General features: G+C 51.5%; 2 protein-coding genes across 3 annotated transcripts in view; one reads left to right on the forward strand and one right to left on the reverse strand.

Moving 5' to 3' along the window:
- Window positions 1-11414, forward strand: part of gatd3 (glutamine amidotransferase class 1 domain containing 3) — a 48372-nt gene extending 36958 nt beyond the window's left edge. Inside the window, exons 7-8 of one of the 2 annotated variants that reach the window (XM_059969023.1) lie at window positions 784-877; window positions 11182-11414. In XM_059969023.1, coding sequence (XP_059825006.1) covers window positions 784-877; window positions 11182-11316 — 229 coding nt within the window. In that variant the 3' untranslated portion in view covers window positions 11317-11414. Of the gene's footprint in view, window positions 1-783; window positions 878-5721; window positions 6639-11181 lie in introns of those variants that run through there. The other variant, XM_059969024.1, reaches the window with a different exon arrangement.
- A 139-nt stretch (window positions 11415-11553) lies between these two features.
- Window positions 11554-19722, reverse strand: part of LOC132393583 (cell adhesion molecule 2-like) — a 225939-nt gene continuing 217770 nt past the window's right edge. The window contains exons 10-11 of the mRNA XM_059969022.1: window positions 18042-18167; window positions 11554-14428 (exon numbers count right to left, since the gene is read on the reverse strand). Of these exons, the coding sequence (XP_059825005.1) occupies window positions 14310-14428; window positions 18042-18167 (245 nt within the window). The 3' untranslated portion in view covers window positions 11554-14309. The remainder of the gene's footprint in view (window positions 14429-18041; window positions 18168-19722) is intronic.

Consider the following 19722-nt stretch of genomic DNA (forward strand, 5'->3'; position numbering starts at 1 on the left):
AATCCCATTTATCAACACAGAATTTCAGTCTGGAGACCCAGGAACAGACCAAGGGTGATAGAATCATTGGGAGCAGAAGGAACAGAGATATCTATGCTCTCAGCAGTGAGTTTATTCCTGTCAGAGGGACAGAAATCTCCATAAACAGAGAGAAATAGCAATAAGCTTTAAAGCCTCATCAATTATGCAGTTTCCAAGTTTGTTATCAAGGCAGAACCATTTCTACTGATAGGAGATAGGGCAAGGCAGGTTACTGGTGCCTTAAAACCAGTTGCTTCAAGGAGATAGACCTTATCAGCTGTGGTTGGCAGCTCATCTAGGAGAACAGAAACTTTGATCTCAGTTGGACTCTGCCGTTCTTTTAGATTCATCAGCTGCTTGGAGAGGGGGAGCCTGCTATATGGGCAACGGCTTCTCTCCGTATCGTACTGCCCTGGCTTACATATCATGTAGACAACTGGGACGCAACATCCATGGTCAACCCAGACCAGTGGAGGGCTTCCTCCTATCAAGGAGTCTGCCACTTCAGTGCATTCATTTTCAGAGAGATATCCTCTGCAGTCAGCTGCTCACTCAGTAGGAAGATGGCTAGACAATGAGCAGGCAGGTTGGATTTAAACCATTTAATATCATTTGACTGTTTGTCTGACAGTTTTGCCTGGTAAATGGAGTTGACTGGTCTATTCTGGGACTTCTGGGAAGAGTATTCTCCTCACAATGTCATTACGGGAATATTTTATTTAATGTACTTGTTTGATAAGTGGTGTGTGATGTTTAATTCAGGTTGTGCTTTCCCAACAACACACAAGCTGTTGGAGGGACTCAGCAGGCCAGGCAGCATCTGAGGTTTCAGGTTGAGACCCTTCATCGGAACTCGGTAAGTTGCCAGAATGATAATCTTTTTGTTTCAACCACAGACAAGTTAAAGATGAAAGATTAGCTTTATTTGTTACACGTACATCTAAACCATGCCATGAAATGTGATGTTTGCATGAACAACCATCACAGTCCGAGGATTGTGCTGGGGGCAGCCCACAAGTGTCATCATGCTTCTGGCAGCAACATAGCCCACCCACAAGTCACTAACGCTGACTTGGACATCTTTGCAAAGTGAGAGGAAACCCATGTGGTCATGGGATGAATGTACATAAAGGTAGTAGTGGTAACTGAGCCTGGATCGCTGATGCTGTCAAGTGTTTAGCTAATCACAACGTGTGCTGCAGACAAGATGATGGGACCTGTCTGCAACCTTTTACACCCGTGATGTAAGCAGGTCTTTCACGGTGAACAGGAAGACACTGAGGAGTGTGGTGCATAATTAATCGAACGTGGCATCACAGGTAGATAGGGTCATAAAGAAAGCTTTTGGCACATTAGCTTTCATAGATCAAAGTATTCAGTTCAAGAGTTGGGGTGTTATGTTGAAGTTGTACAAGACGTTGGTGAGGCCTAAATTGGAGTATTGTGTGCAGTTGTATGACCTACCTACAGGAAAGATGTAAGTAAGATTGAAAGCGTACAGAGAAAATTTACAAGGATGTTGCTGGGACATGATGATGTAAGTTATAGGGAAAGGTTGAAAAGGTTAGGACTTTATTCCCTGGAATGCAGAAGACTGAGGGAAGATTGACAGAGGTATTCAAAAATACAAGGGGTATAAACAGGGTAAATGCAAACAGGCTTTTTCCACTGAGGTTGGGAGAGACTAGATCTAGAGGTCATGGGTTAAGGGTGAAAGATGAAATGTTTAAGGGGGATCTCTTCATTCAGAGTGTGGAACAAGCTGCCAGTGGAAATGGTGGATGTAGGTTTGATTTCAATATTTAAGAGACGTTTGCATAAGTCCATGGATGGGAGAGGTATGCAAGGCTATGGTCCTAGAGTAGATCGATGGGGGTAGGCAAAGTAATTTGGCATGGACTAGATGGGCTGAAAGGCCTGTTTCTGTACTGTCATGTTCAATGAGTCTGTGACTCTATCTGGGGTTGTAGAGAGTAACCATGGCAACTCTAACCCTGGAAAAAAAGTAGTTCTGAAAGCAGCTGATAACAGAACTCATTTTCTATTGCGCTCTGGATAATTCAGATTAAAGTGACACATTGGCTATTTATTGCTGTCGCTTCTGAAGGGGTAGAGTGAGAAAGTGAGGCCTCAGCAAAGAAATATTACAGGATAAATGCACTATTAATGGTCGTAATTGTTGCCAAGAGCTTTGAGTTGCTCTTAATAGGCTGTGGTTTAGATGGCAGAGTGGGAGAGAATATTGATATTAATGAGTCTCAGCTTTCTCTTGCAGCAGGGAGTCTGTCGCTGCAGCTGGACCCTTTCAGGAAAGGATGGCTTCCATTCTTGTGTCTCTGCAGAGGAAAAGCTGCCAATCCTCACCTCACCCCATTGCCCTGCACAGAGCCAGCTCAATAAGGAGGTGGTTGTTCAGATACATTAGGGACATTTAAGGGGCTTTTAGAAACTTTTCATGTTGAGTGTCAGCATCTCTGAGGATCTATCCTGGGCCCAACATATCAATGCACTGTCTGGTATGAAGGGGCCACTGCAGAGGATTAGAAAAAGCTGCAGAGAGTTTTAAACTCAGTCATTTCCATCACTGGAACTAGCTTCCCCAACATTCAGGACACCTTTAAAAGGTGATGCTGTAGCGGTGTGCTACACGCAGCGCTAAAATTACGACACGGAGTCGGTAACTGCAGTCGAAGGAAAACTTTATTCGAAATCTTCAGCCTCACTTTTAAGCCTCCCTCAACCTGCCCCCCGTGGCGCAGAGGCTCCAAAGCTCTGTGCTCGCAAACCCCCGTAGGCTATCTAATTGTGAGCCGGTTCGGATGTGCCAGGAAAAGGGTCGCCACATAACCCCCCCCCCAGAACCGGCGATACACCCCCCAATGTCCACAGTCTGGGCCAGAACCCGCTTGGGAGGTCGGCCTCTGCGCCGAGGTGCCGGAAACTCGGCCGGTTGCGCCAGGTCCACATGGGCCGATTTGAGGCGGTCTACCGTGAAAACCTCCTCTTTCCCCCCAACGTCCAGCACGAATGTGGACCCGTTGTTCCGGAGCACCATAAACGGCCCCTCGTATGGCCGCTGCAGCGGTGGCCGATGCCCGCCCCTGCAGTCGAAGGAAAACTTTATTCGAAATCTTCAGCCTCACTTTTAAGCCTCCCTCAACCTGCCCCCCGTGGCGCAGAGGCTCCAAAGCTCTGTGCTCGCAAACCCCCGTAGGCTATCTAATTGTGAGTCGGTTCGGATGTGCCGGGAAATGGGTCGCCACAATGCCTCATAAAGGCAACATCCATTGTCAAGGACCCCCATCACCCAGGACGTGCCCTCTTCTCATTGCTACCTTCAAGGAGGAGGTACAGGAGCCTGAAGACACACACTTAATGTTTCAGCCCATCTGGTCTGTGTGCTGAACCATTAATCTACCTAGTCCAACCTGCATCTGGACCACAGCTCCCCATACTCCTTCCATCCATCTACCTATCCAAACTTCTGGTTAACGTTGACACCAAGCCTTCTCCATCACTTGCACTGGCAGCTTGTTCCACACTTTAACCAAGCTCTGAGTGAAGGAATTCCCATTCATGTTCATCTTAAACATTTCACCTTTGAACCTTAACCCATGACATCTAGTTCTATTCACACCCAACCTCCGTGGAACAAGCCTGCTTGCATTTACCCTTTCTATACCCCTCATAGTTTTGTATACCTCTATCAAATCTCTTCTCAGTCTTCTACGTTTCTAGGGAATACAGCCCTAACCTATTCAATCTTTCCTTATAACTCGGGTTCTCCAGACCCGGCAACATCCTTGTAAATCTTCTCTGTACTCTTTCCATATTGTTTACATCTTTCTTGTCGGTAGGTAATGAAAACTGCACATAATACTCTAAATTAGGCCTCATTAATGTCTTATACAATGTCAACATGACATCCCATCTTCTGTAATCAATACTTTGATTTATTAAAAACCAATGTGCCAAAAGCTCTCTTTACAACCGTATCTACCTGTGATGCCAATTTCAATGAATTATGGACCTGTATTCCCAGGTCCCTCTGTCCTACCACACTCCTCAGTGCCCTTCTGTATAAGACCTACCCTTCTGGCCCTACCAAAGTGTCACACCTCGCACTTGTCTGTGTAAAATTTCAGATGGGAGCAATGAAAGAGACAAAGAGGGGGTGGTTGTGGAGATTCAGAGATACAAAGTAAGGATGGAAAGGCCTTCGTCTTTGAAAGGGAATATGGTGTCAGCCTCTTGACCCACCACTATTCCACTCCTCACCAGGGACTCCCAACCTTTTTTACGCCATAGACCTGTGAACCCCAGGTTGGGAGCTTCCATCTTACAGGATACTGAGGAGGGTCACAAGCATCACTTCTTCTGAAGCCTATCACCACCACTGGGGCACAAGCCAACCAGAGCGGTTCGCCGGAGCCCTCTCAATACTCACACCCAACCTCCGTGGAACAAGCCAAGAGGATGACATAGGAAGGAAAAGCAAAGAGGTCCTGAAAAGAGAATTTTGAGATCTGGGTAGAAAGCTGAGAAGCAGGACCTCCCGGGTAGTAATTTCTGGATTGCTGCCGGTGCCACGAGTCAGTGAGGGTAGAAACAGGATGGTCTGGCAGATAAATGCGAGGCTGAGAAGCTGCTGCAGGGGGCAGGGCTTCAGTTCCTTGGATCATTGGGATCTCTTCTGGAGGAGGTATGACCTGTTCAAAAATGCCGGGTTGCACCTGAACCCGAGGGGAAACAATATTCTCACAGGCTGGTTTGTCAGAGCTGCTGGAGAGGGTTTAAACATTTGGCAGAGGGATGGAAACTGGAGTGAAGGGACTCCAAATAAGACGGATGGTAAAAGAGCAAAGATAGCGTGTAGTCAGGCTGTCAGGAAGGGCAGGTTGATGATAGGACAAAATTGCAGCCAGCAGGGTGAGTATCAGTGTATTAGGGATGCAGAAACAAAGTGTTATATCTCAATGCACAGAGTACAAGAAATAAGTGGATGATCTTGTTGCACTATTAGAGATTGTCAGGTATGATGTTGTGGCCGTCACTGAATCATGGGTGAAGGATGGTTGTAGTTGGGAGCTGAATGCCCAAGGTTAGACGTTGTAACAAAGGGATAGGAAGGGAGGCAGAGGGGGTGGCGTGGCTCTGCTGTTAAAGAATGGCATAAAATCAATAGAAAGATGTACAAAGGATTGGAAGATGTTGAATCCTTGTGGGTTGAGTTAAGAAACCCCAAGGGTAAGCGGACCCTGTCGGCAGTTATATACAACCCTGCTGGAATGTGGACCACAGGTTATAATGGGAAATAGAAAAGATGTGTCAAAAGGGCAACGTTATGGTAGTCATGGGAGATTTCAACATGCAGGTCAATCGGAAAAACCAGGTTGGTAATGGATCTCAAGAGAGTGAGTTTGTTGAATGTTACCAGAAAACTAGGTATGATTTGTGGAGGGCTATTTCAAGAGTGAAGAGGCAATTTCAAATGAGGTTGGAGGCAACATCAGATGCACAGCAACTCTGGCAGGGTTTGCAATACTTTATTTCCTACAAAGCAAAACCAATAGCATGAATGACAGTGATGCTTCACTACCAGATGAACTCAACACCTTCTATGCCCACTTTGAAAGGGAGAACACATCTACAGCTGTGAAGATCCCTGCTGCATGCATAACTTTGTAATCTCTGTCTCAGCAGTTGATGTTAGGCTGTCTTTAAAGAGAATGAACCCTGATGGAGTATCTGGAAAGGCTCTGAAAACCTGTGCCACCCAGCAAGCGGGAGTATTCAAGGACATTTTCAACATCTCACTACTACGGACGGAAGTTCCCACTTGCTTCAAAAAGGCAACAATTATACCAGTGCCTAAGAAGAATAATGTGGGCTGCCTTAATGACTATCACCCAGTAGTAATCACATTGACAATGTTGAAATGCTTTGAGAGGTTGATCATGACTATACAGAACTCCTGCCTCAGTAAGGACCTGGACCCATTGCAATTTGCCTATCGCCACAATAGGTCAACCACAGATGCAATCTCAATGGCTCTTCACACGGCTTTAGATCACCTGGACAACACAAACACCTACGTCAGGATGCTGTTCATACAATAGGGTCTTTAAGAGACTTTTGGATAGGAACATGGAGCTTAGAAAAATAGAGGGCTATGGGTAAGCCTAGTAACTTCTAAGGTAGGGACATGTTTGGCACAACTTTGTGAGCTGAAGGGCCTGTATTGTGCTGTCGGCTTTCTATGTTTCTATGACTACAGTTCAGCATTTAACACCATCATTCCCACAATCCTGATTGAGAAATTGCAGAACCTGGGCCTCCATACCTCACTCTGCAATTGGATCCTCGACTTCCTAACCGGAAGACCATAATCTGCGGATTGGTGATAATATCTCCTCCTCGCTGATGATCAACACTGGTGTGCTTAGCCCACTGCTCTACTCTCTATATACCCATGACTGTGGGGCTAGGCATAGCTCAAATACCATCTATAAATTTGCTGATGACACAACCATTGTTGGTAGAATCTCAGGTGGTGACGAGAGGGCGTACGGGAGTGAGATTCCCCTCCCTCCCTCTGACCCACAGTGAGATTCCCCTCCCTCCCTCCCTCCCTCTGACCCACAGGGAGATTCCCCTCCCTCCCTCTGACCCACAGGGAGATTCCCTCCCTCCTTCCCTCTGTCCCACAGGGAGATTCCCCTCCCTCCCTCTGACCCACAGGGAGATTCCCTCTGACCCACAGGGAGATTCCCCTCCCTCCATCCCTCTGTCCCACAGTGAGATTCCACTCCCTCCCTCCCTCCCTCTGACCCACAGGGAGATTCCCCTCCCTCCCTCTGACCCACAGGGAGATTCCCCTCACTCCCTCTGTCCCACAGGGAGATTCCCTCCCTCCCTCCCTCTGACCCACAGTGAGATTCCCCTCCCTCCCTCCCTCTGTCCCACAGTGAGATTCCCTCCCTCCCTCCCTCTGACCCACAGGGAGATTCCCCTCCCTCCCTCCCTCTGACCCACAGGGAGATTCCCCTCACTCCCTCTGCCCACAGGGAGATTCCCTCCCTCCCTCCCTCTGACCCACAGTGAGATTCCCCTCCCACCCTCCCTCTGTCCCACAGGGAGATTCCCTCACTCCCTCCCTCTGACCCACAGGGAGATTCCCCTCACCCCCTCCCTCTGACCCACAGGGAGATTCCCCTCACTCCCTCCCTCTGACCCACAGGGAGATTCCCCTCCCTCCCTCCCTCTGTCCCACAGGGAGATTCCCCTCCCTCCCTCCCTCTGACCCACAGTGAGATTCCCCTCCCTCCCTCTGTCCCACAGTGAGATTCCCTCCCTCCCTCCCTCTGACCCACAGGGAGATTCCCCTCCCTCCCTCCCTCTGACCCACAGTGAGATTCCCCTCCCTCTGTCCCACAGTGAGATTCCCTCCCTCCCTCCCTCTGTCCCACAGGGAGATTCCCTCCCTCCCTCCCTCTGACCCACAGTGAGATTCCCCTCCCTCCCTCCCTCTGACCCACAGGGAGATTCCCATCCCTCCCTCCCTCTGACCCACAGTGAGATTCCCCTCACTCCCTCCCTCTGACCCACAGGGAGATTCCCCTCCCTCCCTCTGACCCACAGGGAGATTCCCTCCCTCCCTCCCTCTGTCCCACAGGGAGATTCCCCTCCCTCCCACCCTCTGACCCACAGGGAGATTCCCCTCACACCCTCTGTCCCACAGGGAGATTCCCTCCCTCCCTCCCTCTGTCCCACAGGGAGATTCCCCTCCCTCCCTCTGACCCAGTGAGATTTCCCTCACTCCCTCCCTCTGACCCACAGGGAGATTCCCTCCCTCCCTCTGACCCACAGGGAGATTCCCCTCCCTCTGTCCCTCTGACCCACAGTGAGATTCCCCACACTCCCTCCCTCTGTCCCACAGTGAGATTCCCCTCCCTCCCTCCCTCTGACCCACAGGGAGATTCCCCTCACTCCCTCTGCCCACAGGAAGATTCCCTCCCTCCCTCCCTCTGACCCACAGTGAGATTCCCCTCCCACCCTCCCTCTGTCCCACAGGGAGATTCCCTCACTCCCTCCCTCTGACCCACAGGGAGATTCCCTCACTCCCTCCCTCTGACCCACAGGGAGATTCCCCTCCCTCCCTCCCTCTGTCCCACAGGGAGATTCCCCTCCCTCCCTCCCTCTGACCCACAGTGAGATTCCCCTCCCTCCCTCTGTCCCACAGTGAGATTCCCTCCCTCCCTCCCTCTGACCACAGGGAGATTCCCCTCCCTCCCTCCCTCTGACCCACAGTGAGATTCCCCTCCCACCCTCCCTCTGTCCCACAGGGAGATTCCCTCCCTCCCTCCCTCTGACCCACAGTGAGATTCCCCTCCCTCCCTCCCTCTGTCCCACAGGGAAATTCCCCTCCTCCCTCCCTCTGACCCACAGTGAGATTCCCCTCCCTCCCTCTGACCCACAGTGAGATTCCCCTCCCACCCTCCCTCTGTCCCACAGTGAGATTCCCTCCCTCCCTCTGTCCCACTGTGAGATTCCCTCCCTCCCTCCCTCTGACCCACAGGGAGATTCCCCTCCCTCCCTCCCTCTGTCCCACAGGGAAATTCCCCTCCCTCCCTCCCTCTGACCCACAGGGAGATTCCCCTCCCTCCCTCCCTCTGACCCACAGGGAGATTCCCCTCCCTCCCTCTGTCCCACAGGGAGATTCCCCTCCCTCCCTCCCTCTGAACCACAGGGAGATTCCCCTCCCTCCCTCTGTCCCACAGGGAGATTCCCTCCCTCCCTCCCTCTGACCCACAGTGAGATTCCCCTCACTCAATCCCTCTGTCTCACAGTGAGATTCCCCTCCCTCCCTCCCTCCCTCCCTCTGACCCACAGGGAGATTCCCCTCCCTCCCTCTGACCCACAGGGAGATTCCCCTCACTCCCTCTGTCCCACAGTGAGATTCCCCTCCTTCCCTCCCTCTGACCCACAGGGAGATTCCCCTCCCTCCCTCTGTCCCACAGGGAGATTCCCTCCCTCCCTCCCTCTGACCCACAGTGAGATTCCACTCACTCCCTCCCTCTGACCCACAGGGAGATTCCCCTCCCTCCCACCCTCTGACCCACAGTGAGATTCCCCTCCCTCCCTCTGTCCCACAGTGAGATTCCCTCCCTCCCTCCCTCTGTCCCACAGGGAGATTCCCCTCCCTCCCTCCCTCTGTCTCACAGTGAGATTCCCCTCCCTCCCTCCCTCCCTCCCTCTGACCCACAGGGAGATTCCCCTCCCTCCCTCTGACCCACAGGGAGATTCCCCTCACTCCCTCTGTCCCACAGGGAGATTCCCTCCCTCCCTCCCTCTGACCCACATTGAGATTCCCCTCCCTCCCTCCCTCTGTCCCACAGTGAGATTCCCTCCCTCCCTCCCTCTGACCCACAGGGAGATTCCCCTCCCTCCCTCCCTCTGACCCAAAGGGAGATTCCCCTCCCTCCCTCCCTCTGACCCACAGGGAGATTCCCCTCCCTCCCTCCCTCCCTCTGACCCAGTGAGATTCCCCTCACTCCCTCCCTCTGACCCACAGGGAGATTCCCCTCCCTCCCTCTGACCCACAGGGAGATTCCGCTCCCTCTGTCCCACAGGGAGATTCCCTCCCTCCCTCCCTCTGACCCACAGTGAGATTCCCCTCACTCCCTCCCTCTGTCCCACAGTGAGATTCCCCTCCCTCCCTCCCTCTGACCCACAGGGAGATTCCCCTCACTCCCTCTGTTCCACAGGGAGATTCCCTCTCTCCCTCCCACTGACCCACAGTGAGATTCCCCTCCCACCCTCCCTCTGACCCACAGTGAGATTCCCCTCCCTCCCTCTGTCCCACAGTGAGATTCCCTCCCTCCCTCCCTCTGACCCACAGGGAGATTCCCCTCACTCCCTCCCTCTGACCCACAGGGAGATTCCCCTCACTCCCTCTGTCCCACAGGGAGATTCCCTCCCTCCCTCCCTCTGTCCCACAGGGAGATTCCCCTCCCTCCCTCTGACCCTGTGAGATTTCCCTCCCTCCCTCCCTCTGACCCACAGGGAGATTCCCTCCCTTCCTCTGACCCACAGGGAGATTCCCTCACTCCCTCCCTCTGACCCACAGGGAGATTCCCCTCCCTCCCTCTGACCCACAGTGAGATTCCCCTCCCTCCCTCCCTCCCTCTGACCCACAGGGAGATTCCCCTCCCTCCCTCTGACCCACAGGGAGATTCCCTCCCTCCTTCCCTCTGTCCCACAGGGAGATTCCCCTCCCTCCCTCTGACCCACAGGGAGATTCCCTCTGACCCACAGGGAGATTCCCCTCCCTCCCTCCCTCTGTCCCACAGTGAGATTCCCCTCCCTCCCTCCCTCCCTCTGACCCACAGGGAGATTCCCCTCACTCCCTCTGTCCCACAGGGAGATTCCCTCCCTCCCTCCCTCTGTCCCACAGGGAGATTCCCCTCCCTCCCTCTGACCCGGTGAGATTTCCCTCCCTCCCTCCCTCTGACCCACAGGGAGATTCCCTCCCTCCCTCTGACCCACAGGGAGATTCCCTCCCTTCCTCTGTCCCACAGGGAGATTCCCTCCCTCCCTCCCTCTGTCCCACAGGGAGATTCCCTCCCTCCCTCCCTCTGTCCCACAGGGAGATTCCCCTCCCTCCCTCCCTCTGACCCACAGGGAGATTCCCTCACTCTCTCCCTCTGACCCACAGGGAGATTCCCCTCCCTCCCTCTGACCCACAGGGAGATTCCCTCACTCTCTCCCTCTGACCCACAGGGAGATTCCCTCCCTCCCTCTCTCTGTCCCACAGGGAGATTCCCTCACTCTCTCCCTCTGTCCCACAGTGAGATTCCCTCCCTCCCTCCCTCCCTCTGACCCACAGGGAGATTCCCTCCCTCCCTCCCTCTGTCCCACAGGGAGATTCCCCTCCCTCCCTCTGACCCACAGGGAGATTCCCTCACTCTCTCCCTCTGACCCACAGGGAGATTCCCTCCCTCCCTCCCCCTGCCCCACAGTGAATCTCCCCTCTCAATGGCAGATCGCCTTTCCATTCCGGAATGCGGGTTCCCGGGAATTAATTCTTCCACAACTCAGTCATGAGAGCATCGTAACTTTTATTAATAGTTTGATGACTAACAAAATAAATTCACACAGAACCGTGAGCGACAGTGGTCCGGTCTCCCCCCCGCCGGCCGGGCAGGGCCCGCCGCATTGCAGTTACACCGCCCGGAAAGAACCGGAGAGATGGATGGGAACGGCGCCGAATTAGTACAAATTAGGATTGTGTGAAGGCGACACCGTGTGGGAGTTATTGCTCCCGGAGTGAATGGAGAGTCGTTCCCCATCCCCCACCCACAAATAAACGGATGCTTCAGTATTCATGCAGACTGGTGTAAGGGGTTTCTGAGTTTCCGTACTTTACAAAGACATCCAGTCCCACACGACAGCAGAGCCTGTCTGTCCCCCCTTGTTCCCTATTTATAACGCATTATTAATAAAAAGCATGGTTTAATACAATATATAGATCGGCAGTCCCAGATTTGTGACATGTACACATCCACCTGATACAATATTGCATGGAGATTTGTCCTGAATGGTTCGACAGCGACCCGCCGCAGTGCGGGGCTCCGGCCCCCGCGGCTTGCAGCTGACGTGGAGGCAATTGCACCATTGCTGCTGTTGATGCGGGGAACTGCAGATACTGGGGATGCAATCATGCGGCTTCAGTGGGCAGAGATGGTGTTGGTGTTGACAGAGGGCGGAGAGGGTAGAGCTGCAAATTGCAGTTGCCGGTGCAGGATGGAGCTACAGTTGTGCAGCCGCTGGGGAAGGTGGAAATGCAGTTGCAGTGTTGCAGCTGTTGGCGGAGGGTGAAGTTGCAGCCCTGCAATACTGGCGGCACGAAATCCAGTTGTGCAGACCCCTGTCGAAGGTGATGCAATTCTGCAGCCGCCAGCAAGGGGTTGCGGCTGAGGGACCATTTCTCCTCACACCCCTGGTCACTGAGGGGTGGGGCTCTGTCCACATACCCAGAATTTAACCCATTAGTCTCCACAGTGCAGGCAAGGGGGACGTCCTACCTCAGTAACTCTGCGGGGCAGGGCAGGTCAGGCTGGGTACAGGGTGAGACTAGAAGGGTGGGCTCAGAGATATCTCCGGTGGGGAGGACCAAGGAATGGGGAGTCACCATCTGCCAGTAACACCCTAGGGTGCAGGCAGGTGAGGAGGGAGGCTGAAATAAAAGGGCTCATTCAGCCTATGGCCTAGTGCTATCGCCATCCAATGCAGCTGTCGCAACATTAGCACTGTCATCGCATCACATTCCAGCAACTTCACCCATCTGACCTTCTGACCCATTCTCCCCAAAGTGACCTTCCATGTCACTGCTTTTCCTGGCCTGGCCTTTGTCTGACTTCTGGACACCAACAGACAGGGACACACCCACTCACACTACAGCTCACACACTTACGATGGTGTCAGGCAGCGTGCGCATGCACACTCACTCTCACTATGCACACTCTCAGTAGTGTGCACTCTCACCTTCACTATTGCACACACTCACCAATATGTACGCCACCTCACTGTAAGCTCACCTTTACTGGTGTGTGCACACCCATCCACAATTTCACTGATGTACACACATACGCACCCAATCTCACTACTGTGTGAAAATCACCCACATTTTCACTAGTCTGTGAAAATAGCGCCTTTCCACACTGTCCTAGTGTGTGTACTAACCTTGTTAGTGTGTACATACCCACCCACATTTTCATTAGTGTGTGCACACCCATCCCAATCTTACTAAGGAATACACACATACCCACACTTTCACTAGCATGTGCACACCTACCCCAATCTCACTAGTGGGTACACACCCATCCACACTTCCACTAATGTGTGCACACCCACCCCAACCTCACTAGTGTGTACACACCCACCCCTATAACACTAGTGTATGCACACTAACCCCAATCTCTCTGGTGCATGCACACACACCCACACTTACATTAGGATGAGTCCACCCACCCCAATCACACTCCAGAATGCACTCTCACCCCAATCTCACTAGTGTGTACACATCCACTCCCACTAGTGTGTGCACACACACCCATTCAGTGGTGTTTGCACACACACCACAATCTCACTGGAATGAGCACACACACCACACATTCACTAGTGTTTGCACACACATCTATACTTTCACCAGTATGTACACACATCCAAACTTTCACGTGTTTGCACACCCATCCAAACCTCACTAGTGTGTGCACACTCACACACACTCTCACCAGTATTTGCCACCCACCCACATATTAAAGTGTATACATACCAACACCAATATCACTACTGTGTACACACCAACCCCAATCTCACTAGTGTGCACACACACCCTCACTGGCAGAAACCTTTCACTCCAGTTATTTGTGCTTCAGGTTTGAGAGTAAACATTTGGACAGACTCTCGTAGAGGAGGGTAGGCCAACAATGGATGGTGGGGGTACTGTGAAGATGATGAGAGGTTCATAAATCCCACGGGAAGCTGGCAAACCAGCAGCAACATGCTCCCCTTTGCCTGCACTAGCACCTGGCTGCACTGACTGGCTGTGACCCTGAATGGAGAGGGTGTTAGGGAGGAGGGGTGAGGGTGAGGGAGCAGACCCCAGAACACCTGCCCTCCTCTCACCCAGCTTATCTCGGAATCGTTCACAGCCCTCCAGAACAGTCTGCAGTATCGACCGGCAGCCAGTGATTGCGTCCACCATGTGTCTGTGGCTAGTGCAAGACCTTCGGACAGTGATGGTGATGGGGGTGGGGGCTGCCACACCGAACGCGGCTCGGGTAATCACTGATACACGCAAATGTGGGGAGGAGGTGATGGAAGAGGGGAGGGGAGGGGAGGGAAGGGAGAGCAACAGGTGAAGGACAGTGGCTAGAGGGGAGGGATGAGAGGTCTGATACCCCTTCACCGGGTAGGACTGGCTGAATCAGCCACTTGCAGCCAGTCTCTAAGAGTCGTATTCAGGAACCGTTGGGATAGTCGTTGGAGTAGGTGTTGGGACAGGAGTTAGGAGCAGCTACACTTGCTGGGGCAGATAAAGGGGCAGATGTTGGGACAGCTGAGATGCTGGGGCGGATGTTAGAGCAGAGGTCGGGGCAGATATGGAAGATTTTGAGGCAGTTTTGGGACAATTGAGGCAGATGTCAGGAGAGAGAGAAGATGATGAAGCAGTTTTGGGGCAGATGTTAGGAGAGAGAAGATGATGAGGGAGGTGCTGGGGGTGATCAGATAAAGTACTCTTTCTTCTCCTCGGCATTGGCCTGGCTGCCCTCAGCGTTGATGATGGCTGTGTCAGCGTCTGGTGCATCTTCAGCTCCCTTTGCCTCATTGGTCAGGTACGTTCCTGCAGCCACACACACCGACAGGGTTTAGTGACCCAGAGACCACTCAGCTCAGTGCTAGCACACCTCCCAACCCCCACCCCCCTTCCCTCACTGCCATGTCTTCCCCAAACCCTCAGGTCACAGGGAGAGACAGTGCCCCGGTCAATGACTTTTCTGCTGATGGGTCAGCAACTCCGCCTCTCTCTCCACAGATGCTGCCTGACCTCCTGAGTCTTCCTGCACCCTCTGATTTTATTTCAGATTTCCAGGGCCTGTGATTTGTAGCTTTATTTTCCCCCAGCTCCCACTTTGTGTTTCCCCTGTTGACGGTTCTACAGGAAAGCCTCCGGACTCTTCAGGAGGGTTTCTCCGAGGTCTCGTCATCGGTGGGCAGTCAGCTGTGATCTCTGAATTCCCCAATCTCTTCTTTAAAACATCAAACCTTACAGTGCAGGAATAAGCTCTACAGCTCACCATCTCTGTGCGACCAGTTTAATCTTCAGACAGTTCACATCTCTCCATTCCCTGTCTAACAGCATGCTGAACGGTTCTGTCGTATTTGCCCCCACCACAACCCCAGAAACATAGCCTGCACGATCAGGAAAGCTCACCAACATCGCTACTTTGTGAAGAGAGCTGAGCTCCATACCCACATCATCGAGAACGTCCTGACACTGCGTGGTATGGGCACTACACTGCACTCCACAACGGGGAGTCAAAATAGTCCAAAGCATCATCGAGACCAGCCTACCCACCACCAACGATATGTACACCGAAAGGTGCCGGAAAAGGGCTGGTAACATCATGAAGGACCCGACACACCCAGCTCACAGACTGTTTGTCTCATTCCCATCAGGGAGGAGGCTACGCAACATCCACAACACTCAGGAATACTGACTTTCCCCAAGCAGTAAGGCTGATCAACACCTCCACCCCCCCATACCCCCAAACACCACTACTTTATCATTTCCTGTCAGAGTCACCTTATGTATAAACACTCCTGTACCCAGTGTTACTTTACAATGCCATTGGTTTCAGTATAATTATGGAGAAGGATAGGACTGGACCCAGGGTTGAGATTTTTGATTGGAGAAAGGCTAACTTTGAGGAGATGCGAAAGGATTTAGAAGGAGTGGATTGGGACAATTTGTTTTATGGGAAGGATGTAATAGAGAAATGGAGGTCATTTAAAGGTGAAATTTTGAGGGTACAGAATCTTTATGTTCCTGTTAGGTTGAAAGGAAAGGTTAAAAGTTTGAGAGAGCCATGGTTTTCAAGGGATATTGGAAACTTGGTTAGGAAAAAGAGAGATATCTACAATAAATATAGGGGGCATGGAGTAAATGAGGTGCTCGAGGAATATAAAGAATGTAAGAGGAATCTTAAGAAAGAAATTAGAAAAGCTAAAAGAAGATATGAGGTTGCTTTGGCAAGTAAGATGAAAATAAATCCGAAGGGTTTCTACAGTTATATTAATAGCAAAAGGATAGTAAGGGATAAAATTGGTCCCTTAGAGAATCAGAGTGGACAGCTATTTGTGGAGCCGAAACAGATGGGGGAGATTTTGAACAAATTCTTTTCTTCGGCATTCACTAAGGAGAAGGATATTGAATTGTGTAAGGTAAGGGAAACAAATAGGGAAGTTATGGGAACAATGACGATTAAAGAGGAGGAAGTACTGGTGCTTTTAAGGAATATAAAAGTGGATAAATCTCCAGGTCCTGACAGGATATTCCCTAGGACCTTGAGGGAAGTTAGTTTAGAAATAGCAGGGGCTCTGACAGAAATATTTCAAATGTCATTAGAAACGGGGATGGTGCCAGAGGATTGACGTATTGCTCATGTGGTTCCATTGTTTAAAAAGGGTTCTAAGAATAAACCTAGCAATTATAGGCCTGTCAGTTTGACGTCAGAGGTGGGTAAATTAATGGAAAGTATTCTTAGAGATGGTATATATAATTATCTGGATAGACAGGGTCTGATTAGGAATAGTCAGCATGGATTTGTGCGTGGAAGGTCATGTTTGACAAATCTTATTGAATTTTTTGAAAAGGTTACGAGGAAAGTTGACGAAGGTAAAGCAGTGGATGTTGTCTATATGGACTTCAGTAAGGCCTTTGACAAGGTTCTGCATGGAAGAAGTAGTAAAATGGATTCAACAGTGGCTGGATGGGAGATGCGAGAGAGTAGTTTGTCAGGTTGGAGGCTGGTAACTAATGGTGTGCCTCAGGGATCTGTACTGGGTCCAGTGTTGTTTGTCATATACATTAATGATCTGGACGGTGGGGTGGTAAATTGGATTAGTAAGTATGCAGATGATACTAAGGTAGGTGGCGTTGTGGATAATGAAATAGGTTTTCAAAGCTTGCAGAGAGATTTAGGCCAGTTGGAAGAGTGGGCCGATGGAGTTTAATGCTGATAAGTGTGAGGTGCTACATTTTGGTAGGAATAATCTAAATAGGACATACATGGTAAATGGTAGGGCATTGAAGAATGCAGTAGAACAGAGTGATCTAGGAATAATGGTGCATAGATCCCTGAAGGTGGAGTCTCATGTGGATAGGGTGGTGAAGAAAGCTTTTGGTCTGCTGGCCTTTATAAATCAGAGCATAGAGTATAGGAGTTGGGATGTAATGTTAAAATTGTACAAAGCATTGGTAAGGCCAAATTTGGAGTATTGTGTACAGTTCTGGTTACCGAATTATAGGAAAGATGTCAACAAAATAGAGAGAGTACAGAGAAGATTTACTAGAATGTTACCTGGGTTTCAGCACCTAAGTTACAGAGAAAGATTGAACAAGTTAGGTCTTTATTCTTTGGAGTGTAGAAGGTTTGAGGGGGGACTTGATAGAGGTAATTAAAATTATGATAGATAGATGGATAGAGTTGACGTGGATAGGCTTTTTCCATTGAGAGCAGGGGAGATTCAAACAAGAGGACATGAGTTGAAATTTAGGGGGCAAAAGTTTAAGGGTAACATGAGGGGGAATTTCTTTACTCAGAGAGTGGTAGCTGTGCGGAATGAGCTTCCAGTAGAAGTGGTAGAGGCAGGTTCGGTATTGTCATTTAAAGTAAAATTGGATAGGTATATGGACAGGAAAGGAATGGAGGGTTATGGGCTGAGTGTGGGTCAGTGGGACTAGGTGAGAGTAAGTGTTCGGCACGGACTAGAAGGGCCGAGATGGCCTGTTTCCGTGCTGTAATTGTTATATGGTTTATGGACAGACAATCAATCTGTGCGTATAAGCTATCGTATCTATTTATATTTATTGTATTTTTCTATTATTGTGTTCTGTAATTATTGTATAATTTTGTTCTGTATCAAATCCGTAGTAACAATTATTTTGTTCTCCTTTACCCTTGTGTCCTGGAGCTGGCATTAAACAATGCTGAATGTTGAAGTGCATTTTGGGCATCCACCACTGTGTAAAAAGATGGCCGATACATCTCTGTTAGCCTTCCCCCACTCACAGTAAGGCTTTGACCTTTCTACCATGGGATAAAGTCTCAGAACCTATCTACAACTCCCATGATCTTATAAACTCTGTCTGGTGTCTCCTCTGTTTGCATTGGCTGCATTTTAAAAATACCTCCTGTGATGGAGGGTGTCACTGGGTGTGAGACCATACGCACCTTTATGTCGCGCCAGGTAACGGCCAAGGACAATGGTCAAACACAAGGTGACGAAGACAACGACAGCCACAACTCCTCCGATCACGGCATGGTCCGGACCAGACTGACCCGCCAGGGCACTGGGATCTGAGGAGACACAGTGAGCAGACATGAGGCAGGCAGGCCACACCATGATGTTTCACAACTCACCATCTTGTCTGAGACAGGCTGGAGAGAGATTCCCCAAAGAAAAAAAACACAGTACAGAACATCACCAGCACAGCAGGTCAACACAACACAATGTACCATCCACATCACTGGGGTTATACACTGACAGACCCGTCCCCACCGGTACCGTACCCCGGTGCTATACAGTGACAGACCCGTCCCCTCCGGTACCGTACCCGGGTGTGACAGACCCGTCCCCACCGGTACCGTACCCCGGTGTTACACAGTACAGACCCGTCCCCACTGGTACCGTACCCCGGTGTTATACAGTGACAGACCCGTCCCCACCGGTACCATACCCCGGTGTTACACAGTGACAGACCCGTCCCCACCGGTACCGTACCCCCGGTGTTATACAGTGACAGACCCGTCCCCACCGGTACCGTACCCCAGTGTTACACAGTGACAGACCCGTCCCCACTGGTACCGTACCCTGGTGTTACACAGTGACAGACCCGTCCCCACCGGTACCGTACCCCGGTGTGACAGACCAGTCCCCACTGGTACCGTACCCTGGTGTTACACAGTGACAGACCCGTCCCCACTGGTACCGTACCCCGGTGTTATACAGTGACAGACCCGTCCCCACCGGTACCATACCCCGGTGTTACACAGTGACAGACCCGTCCCCACCGGTACCGTACCCCCAGTGTTATACAGTGACAGACCTGTCCCCACCGGTACTGTACCCCAGTGTTACACAGTGACAGACCCGTCCCCACTGGTACCGTACCCTGGTGTTACACAGTGACAGACCCGTCCCCACCGGTACCGTACCCCGGTGTGACAGACCAGTCCCCACTGGTACCGTACCCTGGTGTTACACAGTGACAGACCCGTCCCCACTGGTACCGTACCCTGGTGTTATACAGTGACAGACCCGTCCCCTCTGGTACCGTACCCCGGTGTTATACAGTGACAGACCCGTCTCCACTGGTACTGTACCCCGGTGTTATACAGTGACAGACCCGTCCCCACCGGTACCGTACCCTGGTGTTATACAGTGACAGACCCGTCCCCACCGGCACCGTACCCCGGTGTTACACAGTGACAGACCAGTCCCCACCGGTACCGTACCCCAGTGTTATACAGTGACAGACCCGTCCCCACCGGTACCGTACCCCGGTGTTATACAGTGACAGACCCGTCCCCACCGGTACCGTACCCTGGTGTTATACACTGACAGACCCGTCCCCACCGGTACCGTACCCTGGTGTTATACAGTGACAGACCCGTCCCCACCGGCACCGTACCCCGGTGTTACACAGTGACAGACCAGTCCCCACCGGTACCGTACCCCGGTGTTATACAGTGACAGACCTGTCCCCACCAGTACCATACCCTGGTGTTATACAGTGACAGACCCGTCCCCACCGGTACCGTACCCCGGTGTTATACAGTGACAGACCCGTCCCCACCGGTACCGTACCCCGGTGTTATACAGTGACAGACCCGTCCCCACCGGTACCGTACC

The sequence above is a fragment of the Hypanus sabinus genome, chromosome 4 (assembly GCF_030144855.1).
Source record: "Hypanus sabinus isolate sHypSab1 chromosome 4, sHypSab1.hap1, whole genome shotgun sequence".
NCBI classification, from domain to species: Eukaryota; Metazoa; Chordata; class Chondrichthyes; order Myliobatiformes; family Dasyatidae; genus Hypanus; species Hypanus sabinus.